Source organism: Artemia sp. Qi Xiang Cuo, chromosome 7 (genome assembly GCF_049724085.1).
Source record: "Artemia sp. Qi Xiang Cuo chromosome 7, ASM4972408v1, whole genome shotgun sequence".
Lineage (NCBI taxonomy): Eukaryota > Metazoa > Arthropoda > Branchiopoda > Anostraca > Artemiidae > Artemia > Artemia sp. Qi Xiang Cuo.
Genome location: NC_142800.1, coordinates 26,556,442 through 26,576,324, shown reverse-complemented (window position 1 = coordinate 26,576,324; position 19,883 = coordinate 26,556,442). Strand labels below are relative to the sequence as shown.

Here is a 19,883-nt window from a genome sequence, read left to right as displayed (position 1 = left end):
GGATGGGACATAAGTCAAGTAAGTCAAGTAATAAAATTAATTCAAAGGTTATTTTTTTGCAGTTTTTTTTTTTTTTTTTTTTTTTTTTTTTTTTTTGGTTGTTTTTTTTCACATTGTGTTTATATTTTTGAGATATTGTTGTATTTTTTTCTTCTTCCCTGATTTGTTTTGTGTGGGTTTTGTGATTGATACGAGGTCCTATACAAGCTATGCTTCTTGGGACCTCTATCTCTTAAGTGTATTTATGTATTTATTGTAGTATTTAATAAATTGAATTGAATTGAATAAATGTTTGTTTGCATTGATTGTTTATTTAATTTCTGTTCGTTTTAAGTTTCATTTATACTTCAATAACAAAATATTTTTTTCGTTTTAAGCTTGATTTTCATATTCAATCTAAGCACTACTCGCTTTTAAGATGTATTAATTCATTTATATTATTACTTGTTGTATGTTTTTTCCTATGATTGTTGCCACCTTTTTTTGCAGATTTTGCCACCTGAATTTCTATGTGATCAACGACTTCATATTGTAAAATTTTTCGCTTTCATTTATCTAGCCATGAAGGACAAAGAACTTCAATCCCTTGTTTTTTTTCAATGAATCTAGAGGCTTGGCAATAAAAGTAAAAGCAGTACAGAATTTTGGACAAGAATTCGAGAACTATTGATTTGTTTAATTTTGTATTTTAAAGTATGTTACCTGGATTTCTTTATTACGAATGCAGCATTGCTTTTCCTCTCTGAGGGAAGACAATGTTGTTAACAATCTAGAAGATGGTTAACCCCATCCTAAGTTCCCTCCACAAATTTTATAACAGCTCTCTAACATAAGGCTAAATAAAAATCTTACCTTGTCCCTGTTTGTCCCTTCGGTTTTGCTCAAAGCGTTGTTGCTGGTTTCGGTAATAGTTTTCGTTAAATGTGCAGACCTATAACAAATAGAAATTTTAAGAGGAAAACAATACAGAAATACAATGGAGCAGCTTCAAGGTATTACCCAAGAAGTACATATTCTACACTTAAAAAGATATCCCTACTAAAACCGCTAAGAGCAGTGAACTAACCCCATGAACAGTGACCTATATGTGAACGGAACCCTACGAGTAATTATGGAAAAACTTAAATAATTCCCTAGTAAGTTTTGAATATTATTTTGCATATATTATGGTTATCTCCAATATTTACTTTTTAAGTGAGCTCGATCAATCAATTGGCAATTTATTCACTACGACAAGACTACAAAACACAGAGTGGACATAAAAAAAGAGAAAAAGTCAAGACCCCCAAGACTAGTTTTAAGGTTTTGGTTATAAAATTGAACAAATTTGAAAAAAAAAAAAAATGAGAATAGTAACATCAGAAATGACGTAAAAACCCTTGCACCTCTAAAACATGATAGAGACCTTATCATCACAAAAGCTGATAATGGCAACACAATCGTCATAATGAATAACAGTGAGTAGAGTCCTAGATTCCATTTTGCTTGCCTTATGATCCTTGGCACCTTTTCAGGGCACATGCCAAGGCCATCCCCTAGGGCACTCTTGAGGTTGAACGAACTTTATCGAGGCCATTCTCTAATGAGGTTGAACAAACTTTATCAAGGCTATTCCCTAGGGCACTCTTGTGAACTCTTGCAGAATCTTGCATATAGGTTATATTTCTAATGGTCACATACAGAATTAGTTATCATGGTCCCATACAGAATGTATAGATTCTACGGAAGTTCTAAACTTTTTCAAAGAGAGTGAGTAGCCCCTCGCATATAGGTAATACTTTGTTTGCCTTACGTTCCTTGGCTCTTTTCCAGGGCAAATGTCAAGGCTATCCCCTTGGGCACTCTTGAGGTTGAACGAACTTTACCAAGGCTATTCCCTAAGGCCCTCTTGTGAACTCTTGCATAATCTGGTTTTGAGAGTTAGTTACGCAATGATATGGTCCTAGGGACGATTTTGAGTCACTGAACTTTTACATAACGGATTTCTATGGCCTTGAGTTTAGGTATAAATAGTCTTGTAAGATTTTGTATTGTCACAAGTTCGACTGCGTGCAGTTAGAAAACAATCATGTCAAGCAAAAGGACTAGCGGCGTTGATGATGATGTATCAATTATTTGTGTGAGTTATGATGTAATTTTTTGTCACATGTCCCCTTAGAGTAAACGAAGTTTGTTCTGTCAACACGTTTTATCTGTCAATATATTAGGGTTTTATTAAGATTCCACCACTTTATTTAAAAAAAAACTATTAAAAATCAACATAACTTCACCGCCGAAATTTACATCACAGCTCAAAAGTATTTCGTATTTTATTTCGTTTATTACTTAAAAGCTATACTAATATGCGGTTGGAAAAGAAACAGTTCTCCCTGCTAAAAAAAACTGGTAAATTTCAATTTTCATGTTTAAAAATATACTTTTTTCTTACTCTCCCAACTTCTGAAAAACATTTTACGACGCCCGCCCTCCCTCCCACCCTTCTAAAGTTAAGGATTGACTGTTTACAGCTATACTATCGAATTAGTATATTTAATGCTTACCAAAACTGAATAAGTGTATAGTCCAGGAAGTGTGTGAAAAAAAAGGCCTAGCCCAAGACAAATTGCAATAGAAATGATTCGTTGACTACCCGACTCAGAAAAATGTGCTGATTCCGAATATGCAAAGTTTGCTCATCTAGCTGTTTCATAAATACTTTTTTTGGGGTTGAGGTAAATAACGAGGAGGAGAAATATGTCTTTTGCAGAAATGCGTAGAACCACGAAAAACAATATGCATCTAGGGGTAATAAAGTACGCTGAATCTGAAAATGATCTCTAACTGCAAGGATAAACAACGGTTATCAATATTTACAGGGAAAGTATGTGGGAGGAGGGTGAATTTTCTCATCTAGTGTTAAACCACGCTGAATCTGAAACAAACAGGTCTTAAAATGTAGAATGACAACTACCACCCATTTTGATGGTTTAATTAACGATTAAAGCATTCTCAACTTTTTTAGTTATATAATATACAAATGTGATAAAAAAAACGAAATATCAATATTCATAGATCATCGTTATCTTCGAGATCATCAACTCCGAGAAACTCAGTTGTAACACAGTTCGCACAACTTGTTCCCTTGCAAGCTTCACAGGCCCAGGTGCATTTCATGCCATTTCTTTTGCAAGTACATCGCATATTTGAGCAGTTGGTTTTGCACTTACAGCGAAAAACTGCAAGGAGAGAGTTGGGGGCAGCGGGGAGTTCACCAAAAATAGGGCTACATAATCCATTCTGAATTACCCAACCGAACTGGCCAGGGTCGAGATTACATCCCAGGGTTTTCCACGATTCAACTTGCAAATAAACTCGAAATGAGTGGAAGCTGCAAGCATCACTTGTGGGAGACTCAACATACGAAGCAGATGCTGTAACTTTCTCGATGAATTTGAGATGACGCAACTGATTTAGGGTTGAAATTGAGCCTGGACACTTAAACAAAAGCATCATTGCTTTCTCCCCAGCTGCTGACATGTCGTGCTTGGTGGATAGTGGGTCCATAAAAACTTTAGCGGATTCGTAAAACTCGTTGTTTTTTAGTTAAACAAGTATTTTTCTTTAGTTAAAACAAGAAAATCTAATAAATCAAGAAGTTTTTTTTTTTAATTGCAAGAAAGAAACAGTCATTCCTAAGTCTTTTAGATCAAACACCTACTTTGGTATTGAAAATGAAAAGATATTAAAGGATAAATGAAGTCTCATAGCTTTAAACCATGTAATTGCCGAAAAAAAAAAAAACAAAGACGTTTAAATTTAGTTAGAGATATGAATTAACACGAGAATTTTTTATTCAATAACCTTCCGTCGGAACTTTTCTGGAAAATTAAGGATATGGCTACCAAATCATTTAATCAAGATTTTCACCTTTCAAAGGTGCGGGTGGCTGATAAACTAAATTTACTTTTATTCGAGAGGTTCTGTTCGTTTTATATTGACATAGTATTTTAAGAAAAAATGACATATATGACATTATATTGACATAGTATTTTAAGAAAAAAAGAAAATAGTAGTTTAAATATTTTCGGCTTTTCTTCAAGAATTTATAGTTTGGCCTGCTATTTGTATGCTGGAGACACTTTTCAACAATGTTTAACAACATAAACCCTTTTAAAAATCTGGACACAAATAGCAGTGTTTAATTTAGTTTTATGCCTTTTCTAGTTGACCTGAAAAATGAAGCTTATGGGAAATAAGGCCTCTGTGGGAAATTAGACTTACTCTTTCATTATAACCATAGTGGCATCTAAATTCTACCGGAATAGCTTCAGATCCACATCCAGGTATAACTTCTATGTGACGAAAATTCGGCTAAAAACAAAACGAACAGAAATTAAATAAACAATGAATGCAAACAAACATACAATAGATACTAATAGATACGAATCAAAGTAACAATATCAAAGTAAAAAATAACAAAGTAAAGAAAGCATCAAAGTAACAATTTGCAATTTTTTGCATATTGTCATTTGAACATATTGTCATATATGTTCATTCATATATTGTCATATATGAATGAACATATTGTCATTCAATTTAGTTTAAATTTCCACTCAATGTTTCCTCAAATTTTCACCTTCATATATGTAGCCTTAATAGTACTAGTATCGGAGTATTAGTGGTGGCAGTAGGTAAAAGTAGCTGTAGCAGTGTTGAAAATCTCCTCATGATTCCCCGGAAGTTTCGGTTAGCCGTTCTTCAAATATTAATGATGTATCCTTTTGAATCCCTTTTGACGTCGTTTTCATTTTAGTTATCTTAGCCTTACAAGTAGTTGCAACTTAGGCAGTAATTGAAGAGGTTTAGTAGCCATAAAAGTGGTACTAGTAATAGCAGTAAAAATAATATTGGGAGCAGGGCAGGGCGAAGATCCAGGTCTATGGACAACGGCCTCTGCAAAGGGCTGCCTCGACCCTTTCGGGGTACCTGCAAGACTGGGGACCTTGCTTTCAACTCTATTCCTACATGAGGAGTCGCGCCCCTCGAGGAAATTATAGCCCAGTAAACGACACAGCATTCACACGGGATTCTGACTAATGGAGAATTTTTCTGGGCTTGATATGTTTTGACGGGTGTTTTCGGGCTGAAAAACCTCTTCCTAGCTAATTTATCTATTATGGGTCCAGAACTTTAAACTACGTTGAACGAAATGGCTATCTGAAAATTTTGATTGGATATGTTTGGGGGAATGGTGGGCGTGAAAGAGGTTAGTTACCGTCCAATCACTTTCCATTTCCAATCACTTGACGTCCAATCTCGTCAATACCTCTCAATTACCAATTTAAAGAGCCCCTTTTGAAGTTTTTACGACAACTCTATCATTAAAAACCTTATATGCCCCCTGGGCATAACTTACAACCTTTGCCCTGGGGACTCTCGGGGGTTTGTCATCCTTAATCACATAATTTCCAGAACTTTCAACTACGTTGAACAAAATCGCTATCTCTAAACTTTGATTGAATGTGTTTGGGGTAATGGAGGGCGTGAGAGGGGGGTTAATTACTCTCCACTCACTTTCGACTATTAAAAAGGGCAATTTCAATTTCCAATCAAATGAGCCCCTTTTGAATTTTCTACAACAACTTTCTATATAAACCTTATATGCCCCCAGGGCACAAATTACAACTCTTCCACTGAAAGCTCTGATGGGGTTTTTATCCTAAAAGACCTAATTTCCAGAACTTTCGACTACGTTGAACAAAATCGATATCTCAAAATTTTGATTGGATGTGTTTGGGGAAATGGTGGGCGTGGGGAGGGGGCTCATTCAATTGGAAATTGAAAGGGCTAGTGCCTTTTTTAATAGTTGAAAGTGATTGGAGAGCCAATAACGTCCCTCTCACGTCTACCATTTTCCCAAACACATCCAATCAAAATTTTAAGATATTTATTTTGTTCAATGTAGTTAAAAGTCCTGTAAATTAGGTAGTTTAGTATGATAGCCCCCTCAGAGCCCTCAGTCCAAGGATTGTAAGTTATGCCCTGGGGGCATGTAATGCTTATATAGATAACTTTTGTAGAAATCATCGGCAGCGCAATTGCGCTATCTAAGCAAAGAGAGATGTAGGCACATGGTAGTATTATTTTTTTGTTTTCTTTATACCAGGGCACTTCATATCAAAGAACTTGTCGTAGAAACTTCAAAAAGGGCTCATTTAATTGGAAATTAAACTGGCTAGTGCCTTTTTTAATAGTGGAAAGTGATTGGAGGACAAATAGTCCCCCCCCCCACGCCAATCATTCCCCCAAACACATCCAATCAAAATTTTGAGATAGCCATTTTGTTCAGCGTAGTTGATTTTCAGATAAAAAATATGTTTTTGAGGAGGACACTCCCCCCCAACCCTTAGGGCAAGGGTTTTAAGTTATGCCCTGGGGATCTTTGGATCTTATGGAATGCCATGGCGAATCTATCACTCAGTTTTCCAATAATTTGAGGTATATTTGAATAATTTCGACATTTTTGTTGTTGTCTTTACTCATATCCTCCATTCTTTTTTCAAGGAACACTAACGCTGTTTAACGTTATTTTGCGTGTTTGTTTGAACCATATGGTGACCTTGTTAACTATTCAGTAAATTATTTTTCTAATGAAAGCTGAGACGCTATCCTATCAAGGTGGTATCCAGAGGGGTGGGGGGTGTGTGTAGGGAGGTATTATATTTAAATGCTAATAGCTCTAAATTTTATTTATTGAAAGCAGGGATCCCAAAAAGTTCATTTTTTTAGTTATAGCAGAGAGGGCATCCTATCAAGGTGGTATCCAGAGGGGGGGGGGGGTATAGAGCTATCATATTTAAATGATAATACCTCGATTTTTTTTTTAGAGCAGGGGTGACAAAAAGTTAATTATTTTTTTATTTAAAGCAGAGACGGTATCCTATCAAGATGGTATCCAGAAGGGGGCATAGGGTTTTATTATATTTAAGTGATATCACCTTTATTTTTTTTTATTGAAAGCAGGGATCCCAAAAAGTTGAAAAGTTGACAAAATTAACAGGATTTTCGTTAGTTATAATTGATACAGCACTTGCATGGTTTTATCGTCCAAAGGGAAAGGGAAATATGCATCCAATCCGGTTTTTGTTTCGTATTGATGAAACGGGTTTACTTTGAAAACATTCATTCATATGTACAAGGCAGATTCACACTAAAACGAATTGGTGTTACGAAAGCGATATCGACATCCCCACCTAACGTTGCGCTCGAGTAACAATGGCGCCCTTGGTCCAGTGCCCAAGTTACATTAAAAGGCCATGTGATAATAAAAGCTTTCAATTTGGGAGGTTCAAGGAGGATCTTTGACAGTCTTATGACCTCAGGGTACTAGATGTTGCAACGTTCTTACGTATCTTCAGTGGTTTAGAAAATTCGATCACCCCACAAATGATTACCAAAAATATGCACAAATGTAACATTTGGAATATTATAACACTTTTTTCAAAGCTTTGAAGAAAAGCAAAAAAGTCTAAATACCCCTAACTACGCTTGAAAGCTATTTTAAAAAGAAACTCTTTGGAGATTTCCATGGAAATGACCATAACAGAAGCTTTGAGCCTGGGTAGGGATCAAAGAGGAGTCTAGGTATTTTGACCACAGGTGACTTATTGTTGCGACTTTCTTAAATTTGGTAATTCTTGTTAGCATTTGGAAATCAAAGCTTAAACTCAATAACTGATACTAAGCGTCCTAACATTTTGCTTGGATTAAAATTGACGAACTAAGATGAACATTTCAACATCTTCCTGGAGCTACTTCAGTCTGCATATTATTTCATTTAATTACACTTAAAACGGATGAGCTTTTCATTTTTTACCTAAGAAAATAGCTGGCACTTCATTTTTCTTCATAGCCAATAAACTATTAAGTGTTTTTTGTGTCATTGTAATTGAAGTGTTCTCATGTGAAGTGTTCATCATGTATTTTTCAATTTGATAAATTTACTCCTTTTAGAAACAGTTTATAATTTAACTGATATTAGGTATTTATCAGTTATAATTTGGAATGAATCCCCAAAAGAAAAAATAAATAATATCCAAAAGAGCAGCCAAAAGCGATAAAAAAGCAGCAGTTCAGCCTTAGCCTAAATGACATATATTCTATAAAGAAGCAAAAAAAAATTTAAAATATATTTTTTTTAAATTGTTATTAAAAACAACTTTTTAATACAAAAAGGCTTCTTAAAAATCCAAACGAGCAAAAAAAAAAAAAAAACAATCAATATCAAAGTAGCCCAATTAAACTTGTTTGAAGTTTAAAAAACAGATATAGACAAAGGGCATTATGAAAAAATTAAGCTTCTAAGTTCAAAGTTATATTCAAAGTTTTTACCCAGATAACTGACGAATTTTGTGAAACGGTATTTGATATTTTATATGCAGTAATGCTCTATGAAAAAAACTACTAATTTTGATAATAATTTATGTTAAGAATACATATCTAATAGATACTTCAACTATTATGCAAGGGTTCTGAAACTCCACAGCCATTTCTTTTCTACCAGATTTCTACTTCTCTTGATGAATAACGAAGAAGACCAGTATCCAGCCAGCGACTTGTGACTTTTGGAACTCATGAATAGGCTCAAATCTGTTGTGAATTTAAGCTGCGATTTGAGAAAGACTAATGAAAACATTGTTTGTGGACAACTTTGATCGCGCCGCCGGCGCGCCGCCGGCGTCGTACCCGCGGCGCGGCGTGGCGTGCTGTTTTTTGCCCCGCCGCCGCCGGTCTTCCCTCATCGGCGCCGCGCCGGGGTCTAGCTAGTACCCTTTTTAATAGTCGAAAGTGATTGGAAGGCACCTAACACCCCTTCCACGCCCACCATTTCCCCAAATACATCCAATCAAAATTTTGAGATAAAGATTTTGTTCCACGCAGCTTAAAGTTCAGGAAATTATACCTTTGAGCAGGACACTCCCCCCACAGTCTTCAGGGCCAGGGTTATAAGTTATACCCTGGGGTTACATAAGGTTTTTATTGAAATCTTTGTCCTAAAAATTTAAAGTGAACCTGTCACCATCAAACCTTGCATAAAACTGAAAAAGTTGACTGGCAACTGCTGACTAAATTTAAGGAAAAAAAAAAAAAGGTATTTCGGACTTTCACCGGTGAATGTCGACATTCAAAAAATTCGGACATTCACGGTAACATATGCACAAGCACCAGTCCTAGATTTTTTTTTAAAATGAGAGTTCTAGTAAGTTTTTTTCAAAATAGCAGCTTTTTTCAAAAAGCTTCAACATTATTTTTACTACCCCCCCCCAGAGGGGCTTTATTTGCAAGGGAAGGTTTTAAAAACTTCAGAGGGGCCTATTCAGTCGGAAATAATAATTTCTAGTGCCTTTTTGAGAGTCAAATGTAATTGGAGGGCACCAAGGCCCCCCCCCCTTTCCCGGGCTCTTTTCGCCAAATACAGCCAATCAAAATTTTGAGATGGCCATTATGTCAAAAATAGTCAAAAAGTGAAGTAATTAAAGTAATTATGCCTCGGGGGTTGACAAAACCTCCCAATGGTTCTTTTCGGAAAGAACCACTTTTCTTCGGCATTCCGGAAAAACAGAGACGGGTTTTCGGACCGCCCCTGTTTTACAACTGCATGACGCAATGCAAGCGTAGTAACAACATCCCCGCCTTTTATCCGCCTTCTTGGTGAAAGACGTCATGAAGGAAAATTTGCACAAAAATGAGTGGCGCGCCACTCTAGGTTCACTTAGAGTGGCGCGCCACTCTAAGAAAACCTAGATAAACCCAACATTTTGGATATATCTCTCACTATGACTCTGTTCGTGTGTCGTGTCTGTGTGTGTGTCGTCTCTATGTGTGTGTCATCTCTGTGGATGTGTCGTCTCTGTTTTTGTTGTGTACTATGTGTGTGTGTGTGTGTCGTCTCTGTGCGTGTGCCGTCTCTTAGTGTGCTTCGTATCTGTGTGTGTGTGTCGTCTCTGTGTGTGTGTTGTCTCTCTGTGGTTGTCGTCTCTGTGTGTGTGTGTCATCTCTGTTTATGTGTCATCTCTGTGTGTGTGTCTTCTCTGTGTGTGTGTCGTCTCTATGTGTAATTAGTCTATATGTGTTTGTCGTCTCTGTGTGTGTGTCATCTCTGTGTGTGTGTTGTCTCTGTGTGTGTGTGTCGTCTCTATGTGTGTTTGTCATTTCTTGTCTATGTGTCTCGTCTCTCTGTGTGTGTGTGTGTTGACTCTGTGTGTGTATCGTCTCTATGCGTGTGTCGTCTCTATGGCTGTTTAGTCTCTGTATGTGTGTTTCATCTCTCTGTGTGTGTGTGCCGTCTCTGTGTGTGTCGTCTCTGCGCGTGTGTCTTCTCTCTGTGTGTGTGTCGTCGCTATGTGTGTGTGTCGTCGTCTTTGTGTGTTTGTTGTCTCTGTGTGTGTGTGTATCGTCCCTGTGCATGTGTCGTCTCTATGTGTGTGTTTCGTCTCTGTGTGCGTGTGTCATCTCTGTGTTTGTGTTTCGTCTCTCCCTGTGTGTGTGTGTGTCGTCTCTGTGCGTGTGTCGTCTCTATGTGTGCTGTCGTCTCTGTGTGTGTGTCGTATCTGTGCGTGTGTCGTTGCTATGTGTGTGTCGTCTCTGTGAGTGTGTGTGTGTGCTGTTTCTGTGTGCGTGTCGTCTCTGTGCGTGTGTCTTCTGTCGGTGTGTTGTCGTCTCTGTGTGTGTGTCGTCTATGTGAGTGTGTCATCGATATATATGTGTCTTCTCTGTGTGTGTGTGTGTTGTCTCTGTGTGGGTGTTGTCTCTGTGCTTGTTGTCTTTGTGTGAGTGTGTCGTCTCTGTGTTTGTTGTCTTTGTGTGTGTGTGTCGTTTCTATGTGAGTGTGTCGTCTCTGTTTTTGTGTCTTCTCTGTATGTTTGGCGTCTCTATGTCTGTGTTGTCTCTATTTGTGTGTGTGTGTGTGTGTGTGTGTGTCGTCTCTTTGTGTGTGTGTCTGAGTGTGTGTGTGTGTCGTCTCTTTGTGTGTGTGTGTGTGTTGTCTCTGTGTGTTTGTCGTCTCTCTGTGTGTGTGTCGACTCTCTATGTGTCTCGTCTCTCTCTGTGTGTGTGTGTGTGTGTGTGTCTCTTTGATAGTTTGTGTGTGTCTGTGTGGGTTTCTGTGTGTTTGTGTGTGTGTGTCTGTGTGTGTGTGTGTGTTTGTATGTGTGTGTGTGTGTTTGTGTGTGTGTTGGTGTGTGTCTTTGGGTGTGTGTGTGTGTGTTTTTGTATCTGTGTTTGTGTATTTGTGTGTGTGTGTGTGTGTTTGTGTGTGTGTGTGTGTATGTGTGTATGTGCGCGCGTTTGTGTGTGTGTGTTTGTGTGTGTGTGTGTCTTCTCTATGTGTAAGTCGTCACTTTGAGTATGTCGTCTCTGTGTGTGTGTGTGCCATCTCTCTGTGTGTGTGTGTGTCGTCTTTTTGTGTGTGTAGTCTCTTTGTGTGTGTGTTGTCTCTATGCATGTGTCGTCTCTATGTGTGTTTCGTATCTGTGTGTATGTCGTCTCTGTGTGGGTGTCGTCTCTGTGTGTTTGTGTTGTCTCTATGCATGTGTCGTCTCTATGTGTGTTTCGTATCTGTGTGTGTGTCCTCTCTGTGTGCGTGTTGTCTCGAGTGTCCTTACTAAAAAAACTACTGCATTAAAAAAAAAAAAAATATCATACGACCTAAATTATTTCATCAGATACGCCAGCACTCATAAACGATTCTTTTGAAATTCTTCTAACAACATCGATTCTCAAGGTAAAAGTTTGAATCAAACAATTTTAGGATATTGGGTGTCCTTACTGAAAAACTACTCAATTAAAAAAAAAAATTAAATTGATCATACGACCTAAATTATTTCATCAGATACGCCAACACTCATAAACGATCCTTTTTGAAATTCTGCTAACAACATCGATGCTCAACGTAAAAGTTTTAATCAAACACTTTTAGGATATCGAGTGTCCTTACTGAAAAACTACTGAATTAAAAAAAAAAATTAAATTTATCATACGACCTAAATTATTTCATCAGATACGCCAGCACTCATAAACGATCCTTTTGAAATTCTGTTAACAACATCGACTCTCAAGGTAAAAGTTGGAAAACGGGCCAATCGGGTGTTACAATCCTTTTGTTTGCTCAAAATTCGACAAAGCCATGACTGTTAGGCTAGTTTATTTTGCATGATATTTTTAAAGCCAACTAAGATGAAGAAATGTCTTCAAAGTCAAGGCTATAAGAAAAAAAGAAGTTCTGGATATTTTTGTCAGTTTGTAGTTTTTAAGCACTAATATCAATATCAGTAACGAGCCCCCCTCCAAAATACCTTGTTCTTTATGTTAGACTTTTGACTTTTCATCACAATTAAATTAAAAAATAAGCATTTTCAACTAGAAATAAGGAGCATCGTTAAAAAACTATGACGAATGGAAATTACCCCGTATATGAAGTGAGCTGCCCCCCCCCCTCCGAAATACCTTGCTCTTTATGTTAGACTTTGACTTTTCACCCCAAATTAAATTAAAATATAAGCATTTTTATTTCATCAGATACGCCAGCACTCATAAACGATCCTTTTTAAATTCTGCTAACAACATCGACTCTCAAGGTAAAAGTTGGAAAACGGGCCAATCAGGTGTTACAATCCTTTTGTTTTGCTCAAAATTCGACAAAGCAATAACTGTTAGGCTAGTTTATTTTGCATGATATTTCTAAAGCCAATTAAGATGAAGAAATGTCTTCAAAGTCAAGACTATAAGAAAAAAAAGTTCTGGACATTTTTGTCAGTTTGTAGTTTTTACGCACTAATATCAATATCAGTAATGAGCCCCCCTCCAAAATACCTTGTTCTTTATGTTAGACTTTTGACTTTTCATCACAATTAAATTAAAAAATTAGCATTTTCAACTAGAAATAAGGAGCATCGTTAAAAAACTAAGACGATTGGAAATTACCCCGTATATGAAGTGAGCTGCCCCCCCCTCCAAAATACCTTGTTCTTTCTGTTAGACTTTGACTTTTCACCCCAATTAAATTAAAAAATAAGCATTTTTATTTCATCAAATACGCCAGCACTAATAAACGATCCTTTTGAAATTCTGCTAACAACATCGACTCTCAAGGTAAAAGTTGGAAAACGGGTCAATCAGGTGTTACAATCCTTGTTTTGCTCAAAATTCGACAAAGCACTGCCCTCAGAAATGGGGGAAGGAGGGGCCTCTGAGCCTTCCCCTTGAGGCAGATCCCATTTATTTTCGATTCTGAGCATTTTTTATTTTCCCTCCAAAATTGACCCCTCCCCCTCCCCTGCCCTCAGAAATGGGGGAAGGAGGAGCCTCTGAGCCTTGCCCTTGAGGCAGATCCCGTTTATTTTCGTTTCTGAGTATTTTTGCTTTTCCCTCCAAAATTGACCCCCCCCCCCTCCCCTGCCCACAGAAAAGGGGGAACGAGGGGCCGCTGAGCCTTCCCGTTGAGGCAGATCCCGTTTATTTTCGATTCTGAGTATTTTTTGTTTTCCCTCCAAAATTGACCCCCCCTTCCCTGCCCTCAGAAATGGGAAAAAGAAGGGGCTCTGAGCCTTCCCCTTGAGGCAGATCCCATTTATTTTCGATTCTGAGTATTTTTGGTTTTCCCTCCAAAATTGACCCCCTCCCCTACCCTCGGAAATGGGGGAACGAAGGGCCTCTTAGCCTTACCCTTGAGGCAGATCCCATTTTTTTCGATTCTGAGCATTTTTGATTTTCCCTCCAAAATTGACCCTCCCCCCTCCCCTGCCCTCAGATATGGAGGAAGGCCTCTGAGCCTTGCCCTTGAGGCAGATCCCCTTTATTTTCGATTCTGAGCATTTTTGGTTTTCCCTCCAAAATTGACCCCCCTCCCCTGCCCTCAGAAATTGGGGAAAGAAGGGCCTCTGATCCTTACCCTTGAGGCAGATCCCGTTTATTTTTGATTCTGAGTATTTTTGGTTTTCCCTCCAAAATTGACCCCCCCCCCCTGCCCTCAGAATTGGGGGAACGAAGGGCCTCTGAGCCTTCGCCTTGAGGCCGATCCCATTTATTTTCGATTCTGAGTATTTTTGGTTTTACCTCCAAACTTTACCCCCCCCCTCCCCTGCCCTCAGAAATGGAGGAACGAAGGGCCTCTGAGCCTTCCCCTTGAGGCAGATCCCGTTTATTTTCGACTCTGAGTATTTTTGGTTTTCCCTCCAAAATTGACCCCCCCGCCCCAGCCCGCAGAAATGGGGGACGGAGGGACCGTTAAACTATTTTAAATTGACAACACTGTCCAAATATCACATGTGCATTATACAGTACACAATCACCCCATCTCCGCCAAAACACTTTTCAGCCATTTCTTGTTAAATTTTTTTATTTCTAAACTATTTTAAATTGACAACACATTGAAGTATTTGCAAATGCTAAACTCTTTCCTTTTTTTTCCACCTTAATAGGATCAAATTCGCGAATCCTACACTCCAATTCGCAAATCTCATTACCCCTTTTTAAATGTACCAGTTTTTTAAGAAAAAAAATGTGCACGTGAACTCACCATGTACATTCATTGTGCAATTGACAACAATACCAGAAAAAAAAACCTGTCTGTTTTAAATTATACTATTACGACCATACTCTCAAAACATGTTTTTGACTACATTATACACTGCCAAATAACCAGTCTGGTAATCTACCTTGGAAAGGTGCCATGGAACGTGCCGTACGCAAATAACATGGGAATTCCTAGTGCCGTACGCAAATTCAATATAAGCATTCTACTGCTAACGTACTTCAGAACTTACAAAATATACTTCTTATTCTAATTAAATGACTTTGGAGTTTCAGGAGCTGTTCTTGAGGAATTGAGATAAAAAGCTTAACTTCAGCGTAAAGAGCAAAGTATTGAGAAGGAATCAACCCCACTCATATACAGAACAATTTCTGTTCGTTTTAAGTTTTTATTTTGCACTTTACTTTCAGCTGAAAAGAAAACTTGTTTTTTTACTAATTTAATATCGTTTGTATCCAGATGAAAATTACCCCTCCCCCCATGGAAAAACCACAAGACAATTCTAAACCTGTTGGAAACGTTCCCTGGAACAATTGCACAAATTAAATTTAGTTGACAAAGTTGGCACTTGTCGGTTATATAATACACACTCGAGAATTTCGATCGCGAATGACGCAAAGATGAGACAAGAAACTGGTCAAGCAACTTCTTTATACCAGACAATTAGTTTTGGCTTGGTTGGAAAATAAATTGTAGCTATATTTTATTTAAGTATTTATTTGGTAATTTGGGTAGGTAGTTAACATTTGCTATGCGACCCCCCCCCCCTAATGTGCAAATATATAGCCCAAATCTGTTTCTAAACTATTGTGTTTTCATCATTTTTTTTTTATTTCCTTAGCATTCACCTAACTTCACTTCTCGAGTGTGTATTATATAAGCGACAAGTACCGCAAAGACAAATAAAAAGAATTTTGTATAGGAATTCTGGCAAATTCCCCCAGCCTAAAATTTCCTGTAGAAAACACGGGTTTAAGTTGCTTTGGGGCAGGGCGGGAGAAAACTTTTACTAGTGTTTGGTGATATTAGATATGGATGTCGATATATTGGAACAAATATCGAAATCAAAACCTAAATATCAAACAGTTCGTGGTAACAAATTGTAAGTAAGGAGCGACCCGGATCAATAGTAACCAAAACTCTAAACAACAGAATTTTGATACCAATAGATATACCAAAAGAATCGGCTTTTTATGCTGATTTCAAGTAGGCTATATAAATTCCAATAGGTTTAATGTTACCCATCAAAAGCTACGAGCCTGAGAAAATTTTTCTGATTTTCGAAAAAAGGGGGAAACAACCCCTAAAAGTGAAGTGATCTCAATGAAAATCACACACTCAGATTCAGCGTATCAGAGAACCCTACTATATAGGTTTCAAGCTCCTATTTGCAAAAATGTAGAATTTTGTATTTTTTTCCAGAAGAAAGATCACGGATGCGTGTGTATTTTTTTTTTTACTTTCCATGGGTGATTGTATCGACCCAGCAGTCCTAGAATATCGCGAGAGGGTTTATTGAATGTAAATTAAAAGTTCTAGTTCCCTTTTTAAGTGATCAAAAAAATTGGAGGGCACCTACTAGGCTCCCTCCCTAAACCCGTTTTTACCAAAATCGTCAAAATTCTACACTGGGGGAATTTGGCAGAATTATTATACAAAATTCTTTTTATGTCTTGCTTTCTCTTTTCCGTCTCAATTTTACACGCGGAGTGGTTAAGAGTAATTGTCCAAGGTAAATTTTCACCGGGATTGAATTGTATAGAGGATATTTCCGTGGGGGGGTTCTCCGTGGAGCTAGGGCCAGATTTCCCGGAATTATTTAAAAAACGATCAAAAATTAAAGTAAAAACAAACAAGTTTTTTCAACTGAAAGTAAGGGTCAACATTAAAACTTAAAACGAACAGAAATTATTACGTATATAAAGGGGATTGTCCCCTCCTCAACACATCGCTCTTTACGCTAAAGTTTTAATTTTTCCCAATTATTTAAAAATGACTCCTGAAACACAAGGGTCGTTTAATTAGAACAACAAGACACTTTTTTAAAAGTACAAAAAAACTCCCACGCTTTTTTCCCCAAACTCATCTGATCAAAAATTTGAGATAGCCATTTTGATCAGTATAGTTGAAAGGTCAATTAATCATGCCTCTGGGGATGACACGACCCTGCAAGTCCCTGGGGAAAGTGTTGTAAGTTTTGAAATTTGTCCTGTGTTTACATATAGTATTTATTATTGGAAAGTAAAGACATTTTTTGGAGAGGGTGGTTTTTCTGGGGGGAAAATTTTCTGCAGGAGGGGGAGGGGGGTGTTTCCAACAGGAGAATTTACCGTGGGGAGGGAAGTTTACAGGGATAAATTTTCAGAGGGAAACTATATTTAAAAGAATTTACCGAAATTCTGAAACAAAATTAATTTTATTTTACCTGCTTTCTTTCGCCAATTCAACATTTGAAGATATTCCGGGGAATAGCCAAGGTAAAATTTTCAAAGAAGTGGAAGTTGTCAGGTAGATATTGCCATGGTGAGGTGGGTTAATTTTCCACAGGAGAGATTCCTTATGGGAGAACTTCACGTGGGAGAAACGTTCTGTTGAGACAAAAAATTTCCATAGAAGGAAGATTTCCGGCATGATTTTGAAAAACGATTAGAAAAACAAAGAAAAATTAGTATTTTTTTTCAAAAGAAAATAGGCTTAAAAATAATTTTTCTGGTGGAATTGTCTGCAAGAAGTGTTTTTATGGGGAATTCTTAGCAGGGCTAGAATTGTCTGGGGCAAGAAGGAATTTACGCGGGAGAAACTTTCCAAGGAGGAATTTTCTGGGGAGGGGAGATTGTCCATGGAGAGAAAAGGTGCAATTTCTGGTGATATTTTAAAAACCATCAGAAAATAAATAAAAAAACAGATTTATCTGCTAAAAGTAGTAATGAGCAGCATTAAAACAAACAGAAATTATCCCATATACGAGGTTGGATCCCCCTCCTCAATACCTTACTTTTTACGCAAATTTTAACTTTTTGTACCAATTAGTTAAAAACAACTCCTGAAACATAAGAGCCTTTTAATTAGTCAGGAGATTTTTCAAAATACAAAAAGATACTTTGACATGAAGAGCAAGGTATTGAGGAGGGGTTTATTTTTGGTAAAATTTATGCTCTTTTAAGTTTTAATGTTGCTCTTTGCTTCTAGTTGAAAACAAAATGATTTATTTTATTAAATCACTGAAAGGCTGAACCAATTCTAAGGAGAAAATATTGACATATTCCTGATTTGAATAGTAAAAATAGCCAGTAGTTTATTTTTCTTTATCCTGAGCCCAAGTAATTCCAAATCCGGATTTATGTAGGCTAATGTTCATTCTTATAATGGAAGTCTTTTTATTTTATTCAAAATTTGAAAAAAAGGTGCAAAATACTCCTTAATTGCAAATTTCGTAATTAAATTTTTCTGGGGTTGAGTAAGATTTTTTACGGGGGGGGGGGGGGGGTATTTTATTTCTAGCGTTTAGGTGTATAAGATAGATCAAGTACTTACTGTATTGTGAATGCTTTCGTTGTTAACTTTGAACTCCCTTGTCTTTGGCATGGAGAATATTCGCTGCAATAGCTTCTGTATTTCCCGGTCGCTACATTGTTCAATAAAGCCATTAGGCTGATTTCTAGCAGCCATGAATTTTCTTATTTGTAAATCATCCGCTTGTTCCGCCACACTATATTCCTCTGGTGACAGAACCATTTTTCCACAGGTATATAACACAAAATTTCCACAGCTATAACACAAAAGTGTAAGAGAAACTAAAAACTTTATTTTTTTTTCTAGCGTTCGTGTGACTCATCTCCGGGAGTCGCGGAGATGGGTCGACTTAAGGGGCTGGTACCCAACATTATATCTAGGTTAAGCCTGGGGTTAAGCTTGTAAGAAAATCAGAAATTAAATTCCAAAGAATAATTTTATTAACTGAAAGTAAGGATTAGCTTTTAAACCTGTTTGAACATAAATTATTCTTTATATGAAGGGGGCTGTGTCCTTATTAGTTCCTTGCTCTTTACTTTAAGGTTTGACTTTTTGTCCTAATTCCTTAAGGGTATTCACTGAAACACAAGGCCGTTGAATTGGAAAAAGAATGTTTTTCAAAGCACTAAAAACTTTAGCTTAATGACCAAGGCATTCGAAAAGGGATCATTCAATTGGAAATTGGAGTGGCTTGTGCTCTTTTTAATAGTCAAAAGTGATTGGAAGGCAACAAACACCCCATACACGCCCACCACTTCCCGACACACACTCAATCAAAATTTTCAGATAGCCATTTTGTTCAGCGTAGTTGATTTCCAGATAGAAATTATGTTTTAGAGTAGGACAAACCCTCAAAGCCTTCATGGCAAGGGTTGTAAGTTATACCCTGGGGGCATATTAGGTTTTTATAGAAGGCGTTGTCGTAGAAACTTCAAAAAAGGCTCATTCGATAGGAAATTCAAAGGGTTAGTGCCCTTCTTAATAGTCGAAAGTGATTGGAGGGCAAATAACCCCCCTCTCAGGTCCACCTTTTCCCCAAACATATCCAATCAAAATTTTGAGATAGCCATTTTAATCAACGTAGTTTTAAGTTCTGAAAATTAGGTCTTTGAGGATGACAACCCCCCCCCCCCCCACAGCCCTCAGGGCAAGGATTGTGAGTTATGGCCTGGGGGCATATAAGGTTTTTATAGAAAGCGTTGTCGTAGAAAATTCAAAAAGGGTTCATTCGATTGGAAATTGAAATTACTAGTGCCCTTTTTAATAGTTGAAAGTGATTGGAAGGCAACTAACACCCCTTCCACACCCACCATTTCCCCAAACGCATCCAGTCAAAATTTTGAGATAGCCAATTTGTTCCACGCAGGTTAAAGTTCAGGAAATTATACCTTTGAGCAGGACACTCCCCCAACAGTGTTCAGGGCAAGGGTTAAAAGTTATAACCATTTTATTGAAATATTTGTCGCAGAGACTTGAAGGTTTTTTAAGAGACTTTTGTCGTAGGCTCATTCGATTGGAAATTCAAACGGCTAGTGCCCTTTTTAATAGTCAAAAGGGATTTGAGGGCTACTAACCCCCCTCTCATGCCCATCTTTTCCCCAAACAAATCCAATCAAAATTTTTATATAGCCATTTTATTCAACGTAGTTGAAAGTTATGGAAATTAGGTTTTTAAGGATGACAACCCCTCCCCCCTACAGAGCCTTTCGTACAAAGGTTATAAGGTATGCCCTGGGAAGATATAAAGTTTTTATTGAAAGCATTATCGTAGATAATTCGAAAGGGATAATTTGATGGGACA

General features: G+C 37.4%; 1 protein-coding gene across 1 annotated transcript in view; it reads right to left on the bottom strand.

Moving 5' to 3' along the window:
* The window catches only part of LOC148950109 (uncharacterized), a 21,266-nt gene extending 2,121 nt beyond the window's left edge, over positions 1 to 19,145 (bottom strand). The window contains exons 1-3 of the mRNA XM_089091779.1: positions 18,104 to 19,145; positions 4,261 to 4,350; positions 853 to 931 (exon numbers count right to left, since the gene is read on the bottom strand). Coding sequence (XP_088947905.1) covers positions 853 to 931; positions 4,261 to 4,350; positions 18,104 to 18,304 — 370 coding nt within the window. The 5' untranslated portion in view covers positions 18,305 to 19,145. The remainder of the gene's footprint in view (positions 1 to 852; positions 932 to 4,260; positions 4,351 to 18,103) is intronic.
* Positions 19,146 to 19,883: the final 738 nt, after the last annotated feature.